Source organism: Mangifera indica, chromosome 2, assembly GCF_011075055.1.
Source record: "Mangifera indica cultivar Alphonso chromosome 2, CATAS_Mindica_2.1, whole genome shotgun sequence".
NCBI classification, from domain to species: Eukaryota; Viridiplantae; Streptophyta; class Magnoliopsida; order Sapindales; family Anacardiaceae; genus Mangifera; species Mangifera indica.
Window position 1 is genome coordinate 10,315,130 of NC_058138.1, and position 7,419 is coordinate 10,322,548.

Sequence of the window (7,419 nt, forward strand, 5' to 3'; positions counted from 1 at the left end):
GATTAGTGAAATATGGTCCAGAGTTCTTCCCTTGCTATCTTTTCTTCTTGACTTATTTTTTAGTCTGATTCTTGACTGTATGTCTCTTCTTTCGCCCATTCATCAACTTTACTCATTTTAATATGTGTTGAGTTATAAATGAGTTGTAAATGGATTAGGAAGTTTAATTTGAAATCCCTTAAATGAAGGGATTTAGTTAGATTAGGAGGTTTAATTTAAGATCCCTTGAATGGAGGGATTAAACAGTTTTCCAGATTTAGGAGTGATTTAGTTTTCTATTTTTCTCTTGTAATCTATTTTATAATGCTATGTAATATCAATTTAAAGATTAGAAGAAAAAATTCAGAATTTTTTTTATCTCATATTTCATTACATGGTATCAGTGCTCTAGGGCTTTTTGAGATTTTCGCTTTTTGAGATTTTCTCTTTTTCTTCTTCAAGCAACCTTCATTGCTGTCATTCCTCTTGATTTTTCTTCTCTAATTCCTGTTTGGGCAGCCTTAATTGCTGCGAATTTTTTTCACCATGTCAGCTTCTGAAATCACTATCTCTAGCACGTCTAACCATCTGAGTCTAATTCCTATTTGGGTAGACTTAATTGTTGTGAATTTCTTTCACCATGTCAGCCTTCAAAATCACCATCTCTAGCACGTTTAACCATCTGAAGAATCTAATTCTGTTAAAAAAATTGGAGATTTATAGAATATTCGGGTCTCTTATAGGCTCAATGGGAAAAACTACCTAAAGGGCAAAGGAAGACTTAACCATCTTCTTGGAACGGGACCAGTAAAGGATGACCCAATGTTTGAAGCATGGGATGAAAAGGATTCCATGGATCCCATGATTAGCGACACATGCATGTTTTTGGCTACAACAAAGGAGATTTGAGACTTCATTCGTCGCACATATTCGAAGGCTCGTGATGTTGCTCAAGTGTACGAGATCAAGGTCAAAACTATAGCTACTAAGCAAGGAGACAAATTTGTTCCAGAGTATGCAAACCTACTACAAAATCTGTGGCAAGAACTCGATCATTATTAAATTTTCGAGATGAAATGCCCTGAGGATGCTACTATATTGAAGAGCTTCATTGAAAAAGACTATGTCTATGATTTTTTGGCTGGATTGAATCTTGAATTCGATCAAGTTAGGTTACAAATCCTTGGCGAGGACACACCGTCTCTAGAAGAGACAATTTCATTGATTCGAGCAGAAAAAAGCTGGAGTGTTATGCTTGGACCGCAAACTGTGGAAGGGTTAGCCCTAGTAGCAAAAACAGATCATGAGGAGAAAGGAAAGAGTGATTTGCCTAAATACTCGGGGAGAGAAAACCAGTGGAAGGAGAACAAGGACAATCTCTAGTGCACCCATTGCAAGAAACCGAGGCACACAAAAGAGAAATGTTGGAAGTTGAATGGTAGGCCACCAAGCCGAGAGTGGGGAAATCGTGGAGGGCAATAGAGAACTCAAGCACACATGGCAGAGCAGTTGAAAACTAAAGAAAATTCTGTAACAGGGGGGTTCAACAGTGAAGAAATTGAGAAGCTAAGAAGTTTGTCGGGGTCTCTTGAAAAGCCTTTTGGAGCTTGTTCTTTGGCTCTTTTAGGTAAACCTTCATTTCCTCTTTGCATGAATGTCTTAAATAAATTTTATGCCAATTCTTGGATAATAAACTCTGGTGCCACAGACCATATCATCCTTACATCTCAACTCTATCACACCTATACCCTATGCATGAGTAACAGAAAAATTGTAATGACCAATGGTTCTTTAACTACTGTTGTAGGGTTCGGAGATATAGATATCACACCTACCTTTATTCTTAAAGATGTCCTCCATGTACCAAAACTATCGACCAGCCTTATTTCCATTCAAAAGCTTACCCATGATGTTAAATGTTATGCTATTTTTTTCCCTTCTTATTGTGTTTTTCAGGATTAGGGCTCGGGGAAGAGGATTGGACTTGCTAAGGAAAGAAACGACCTTTACTATCTTGAATCATCTCAAAAGGGTAGGAGTAATTTGTCTTTGTCTTTTCTCAGTTCGTCGAATAAAGATACCATTTGGCTGTATCACCTACGCCTAGGTCATTCATCTTTTAGGGTTTTAAAAGTCATATTTCCTTATTTGTTCCAAGGATTAGATGTTTCTAAGTTTCATAGTGACATTTGTGAATTGTCTAAACACGTGTATTTTTTTCTATTAGTAATAAAAAAAGTTTTCATCCTTTCCATTTGATTCATAGTGACATATGGGGTCCTTCTACTATACCGAATGTTTCTGGAGCTCTTTGGTTTGTTCCTTAATTGATGATTGCACTTGGGTTACATGGCTCTTTCTTCTTAAACAAAAATTTGATGTTAGCATTGTTATACCTAATTTCCACTAAATGGTTCAAAACCAATTCGGGGTTAAAATAAAAAGCTTTAGAACAAACAATGCTAGAGATTACTTTAATTAGATTTTGTCACCCCTACTTTCGATCACAAGGCATTATCCATGATTCATCATGTGTTTACACACCTCAACAAAATGGGGTAGCTAAAAGAAAAAATGGACATTTACTTAATACCACCCGAGTTTTACTCTTTCAAGGAAATGTTCTTAAGTTTTATTGGGGAGAGGCCGTTCTTACTGCCACATACATGATAGATAGACTTCTCTCACGTATGTTAGACAACAAAAGTCCCATAAAGATCCTTAATAGTTCTACCCTCACTTTAGAACCTCTAATGGCCTCACACTTAGGGTATTTGGGTGCATTGCCTTTGTTCATGTCCACAACCAACATAGAGGCAAACTAGACCCTTAAGCCATCAAATGTGTCTTCCTTGGTTACTCATCGACTAAAAAGAGATACAAGTGCTACAATCCTTCATCCAAAAAATTTTACATCTTTGCAGATGTTACCTTCACATAAAATACACTTTTTTCCTCCAAGTCCTCTTTTCAGGGGGAGATTTCAATGATAGATGACGGTACTTGTGAGTCCTTTGAACCTCTTAAAACCCTTGACCTTCCTCATGTTCCGGCCGGTGTTGTTGAACCTGAGTCCTCTGGGCCAATCGTATTTGAGTCACCTAATTCTGCCTATGAGTCAATCACATCTGAGTTACCCAATTCTGCCACTGAACCTAAGTCATCTCTTGTCCCAACCAGTGTCACTCATAATTTTCTAAGGATTTCTCAGGTGTATTCGAGGAGAAAGGCCGTTCTAGAACTGACATAGATTCAAGGATCCAACTCAAACTCTGGGAATGAAATCATGGTAAGATCTGACCCACCTTTACACATACAATCTATTGAAACATATACTGACCTAACAGATGACCTAAACCTTCCCACTGTTGTTAGGAAAGGTACCCGAAAGTACACTAAACGACTACTCTATCCACTATCTCACTGTCTTTCTTAAGCGCCTGACACAAGTCAACAAAAAGTTCATTGTAAATTTAAACACCATTGCTATCCCTAACATGGTTTCTGAGGTATTGTCAAAAAGGGAATGAAGGGATGCTATGAGAGAGGAGATGAGTGCATTAGAAAAGAATAAAACATGAGAGATTGTTGATAAACCGAAAGGGAAAAACATTGTTGATTGCAAGTGGATTTTCACACTGAAATACAAGGCTGATGGATCACTTGAGAGATATAAAGCACGATTGGTGGTCAAAGGGTATACTCAGACTTATGGGGTTGATTATTAGGAGACTTTTGCTTCAATTGCAAAAATAAATACTGTGAGAATTCTGTTATCATTGGCTGCCTACTTCAATTGGCAACTCCTACAGTATGACGTTAAGAATGCATTTCTCCATGGTGACTTAGATGAAGAAATCTACATGAATATCCCACCAGGATTTGAAGGGGACACAGGTAACAAGGTATGCAAGCTGAGAAAGACCCTTTATGGATTAAAACAATCTCCTAGAGCTTGTTTTGAGAGATTTGCAAAAGTCATGAAGGATTCTGGGTACAAACAAAGCTAAGGTGACCACATTCTCTTCATTAAGCATTCAACTGTAAGGGGAGTGACTGCTTTTCTAGTCTATGTGGATGACATTATAGTAATTGGAAATAATTAGAAAGAGAAGCATGAATTGAAACAGAGACTAGTAAGAGAGTTTGAGATAAAAGAATTGGGGAAACTAAAATACTTTCTCAGTATTTAGGTGGCATATTCCATACAAGGGATCTTCATATCTCAGTAAAAGTACATGACTGATTTATTAACAGAAACAGGGAAGATTAGGTGTAAGTCAATCTCTACCCCAATGGCTCCCAACTATAAGTTGGGAGAAGCTAAAGGTGAACCAACTGTTGATAAAAGGATGTATCAGAGGTTGGTCGGTAGACTCATATACCTTGTTCACACTCGGCCAGACATAACATACTCAGTTCATGCATGATCCAAGAGAACCTCATCTTCAAGCTGTTTATAGGGTGTTGTATTACTTGAAAGGCAATCCGGGGAAAGGAATCTTGTTCAAGAAGAACGATACTCTTGCTTTAGAAGCTTACACTGACACTGACATGCAGGTTCTCTAGAGGATAGAAGATCAACTACAGGGTATTGTACTTTCCTTGGAAGTAATTTGGTAACTTAGAGATGTAAGAAGCAAAATTTGGTGGTAAGATCATCTGCAGAATCAGAATTCAGGGCTATTGCTCAAGGATTGTGTGAATTACTTTGGCTGAAGATTATCCTAGATGATTTGAGAGTCAAATGGGAAGGTCATATGAAACTCTATTGTGACAACAAGTCAGCTATCAATATTGCTCGTAATCCTATACAATATGATAGAACAAAACATATTGAAATTGATAGATATTTCATTAAAAAGAAATTGGAGGAAGAATTAGTGTGTATGTTCTATGTTCCATCAGAACGTCAATTAGCTAATGTTCTAACAAAGGGGTTGAACAGTTCAAAGTTCCATGATCTTGTATTCAAGCTGGGAATGAAAGACATCTATTTCTCTGCTTGAGGGGGAGTGTTGAGTTGTAAATGAACTGTAAATAGATTAGGAGGTTTAATTTGAAATCCCTTAAATGGAGGGATTCAGTTAGATTTGAAGGTTTAATTTAAAATTCTTTGAATAGAAGGATTAGACAGTTTTCCAGATTTAGGAGTGATTTAATTTTCTATTTATCTCTTGTAATCTACTATGTAATACTGTGTAGTATCAATTCAAAGATTAGAAGAAAGAATTTAGAATTCTTTTTATCTCATATTTCATTACAATATGCGAAAAGTTTCATTGCAACATAAGCATTGTAGGTGCTCTTCACACTTAATGTTCAAAGTGAATGGAAACATCTTGGTGGTTTTATGATTTTTTTTAAACACCAATACAAGGAATCTCAATTAGCTGGAGCATCTTTGTAATTCTAAGTTCTGGTTCTGTTAGAGCTGAAGAGAGTCAAGTTTTTGATAATAGTCGTTCAGTGAAGCATATGTATGGATACTGCATTCTTTCTTTCTTTGCAACAGATTGTTATGAAAGGAACACAGTTCCTTATGTTGATATTGTCAATTGTTGAAACCTTTAAATGTTTTCTTCTCTTCGGTTGTAATTCCTTATGCATATATAGCTTTGTCTTTCTTTCCACTCCCTATGATATATTATAAAATTGAATTTTTTTTGTTCTAGTCTAATGCTTATAACATTATTGATTTTATGTTTTTTTTTTCGTAGAGCACGTGATACTCTTGTGCTTACCGTTAGGATGTTCCAAGCCAAGGTATAGTTTCTGTTACATATGCTTACAAAAGTGTTGAAAATTTGCATGGTGAAAATCTGTTTCAGATTTTTAAAAATAAAAACCAAGGGTTAGCAAAATTGGTCTAGCATTAAAACTTTTAGGAAAAAGGCCTGGGTTCGAGTTTTTTTCACGTTTGTGAAACCCTCTATTTTAGTTTTCAAATATCTCTCTTTTTGTCCTTTTCATAATTCCCCATATTTTCTTCTCTTCCTTCCATTCTTCTCTCATTTAAAAAAAAAAAAAAAACTGTGCTCAAAATGGAGGAAAATATTATTGTTTTCTTATTATTTCTTGGACCTATAATACTTGTATAAATAATTGTAGATCTAATTAGAATAATTTACAGGTTGCACAAACCAATTTAGGGTGAGTTTGGGGTTGCTGTAGCTTCTTCCAGAATCACTTGTTCTAGAAGCTATCACCCGAATTGTGTTTGGTAAACACATTTCAAAAGTGCTTATGGGATAAATATATTGTTTTATAAACTTATTTATTGAAGGGCTTCAAAATTATGATTTCAAGCTTTTTAAATTCAAAAGTTGCCTTTAGCGGAAGTCAATTGCAAAAATCCCTGGGGAAGTGTGTAAATTCAGAAACAAGACAAGTGAATGAGAGATGAGGGTTTCTCAACTAGAACAACAATAATCCATTGAGGCATGCAGATTTGGGTGAACTAAATGCCCAATAATAATATCACCATATTTAATTATAAATAGAAACTTGAGGGGTCCAATTAGATTCAATTGTAGAATTTGCAACCGAAAAAAAAAAAAACTAAGCTGGACTGGTTGGTTTGCTTGTTAGCTAACTGATTTGTTGCATTTTCAATTGAGCATATTGTCTGGTTTCCTCAGCATGACCCTCTTTAGAATAAGAGATGCTGCATTCTCAACACCATTAGATTTAAGTATTTATTTGGTGCTTCCCCCAGCAGAAAGAATAATGCTCTTAAGGTTGTAGGATTGAGCAATATGAACGGTATAGGGTTGAGCGTCATATATTTTGTGATCTTACTCAGATAATCTCAGTCTGTTTGAAATTATCTTCTTTCAATTTCATTTATTTGTCATGTTTTTAGTTGATTCAATTTAAAGATGTTTTATTGAATATTATTGGGAACCTAACATTTTATCTTTGGAGTAGGCTTTGGACGACAAGAGGAAAGGAAGAGCTTAGCTAGCATACACGCCCGTTTCTCCACGTTTAGTAAATACTGTCATTATTTATTCATCCTTTAAATTAAATAAACGCAAGAATTGCACATTATTATGAATTCATTTTATTTTCATTTCTCATTTTGTTTGTAATATTAATCATATTGTAACATTATGGTATACCAATTTGTTCTTTCATAAACATTATTATAGAAGGGAGAATGGCAATTTCCTGCTCAAGTTTTGCTTTTCTGACATTTTTCCACCCACCAAGTTTTCAGGAAAACATTTTTCACCTATCATCCCGTTTCGTTAGGGAGATCTGTGTTATATTGGCTGTGACAGGAACTGTACCGCCTTAGGTCTTAAAATGACTCACCTTTGACGCTAGTTTTGTCCGTGTCGTTTTCGATTTGACTAATAAAATTCCAACATTAGGTTGATGTCCATGTGAGAAATTCAACCAATATGATAATGGATCTATTTGAAGATGTTATGG

At 35.6% G+C, this 7,419-nt stretch overlaps 1 protein-coding gene across 12 annotated transcripts in view; it reads left to right on the plus strand.

Annotated features, from left to right (window-relative positions):
- The window catches only part of LOC123208309, a 33,995-nt gene extending 26,835 nt beyond the window's left edge, over nt 1-7,160 (plus strand). For 11 of the 12 annotated variants that reach the window (XM_044625739.1, XM_044625740.1, XM_044625734.1 and 8 more), the window contains 3 exons: nt 1,936-2,011; nt 5,700-5,745; nt 6,910-7,160. In XM_044625739.1, the coding sequence (XP_044481674.1) occupies nt 1,936-2,011; nt 5,700-5,708 (85 nt within the window). In that variant the 3' untranslated portion in view covers nt 5,709-5,745; nt 6,910-7,160. The remainder of the gene's footprint in view (nt 1-1,935; nt 2,012-5,699; nt 5,746-6,909) is intronic. The other variant, XM_044625738.1, reaches the window with a different exon arrangement.
- Nucleotides 7,161-7,419: the final 259 nt, after the last annotated feature.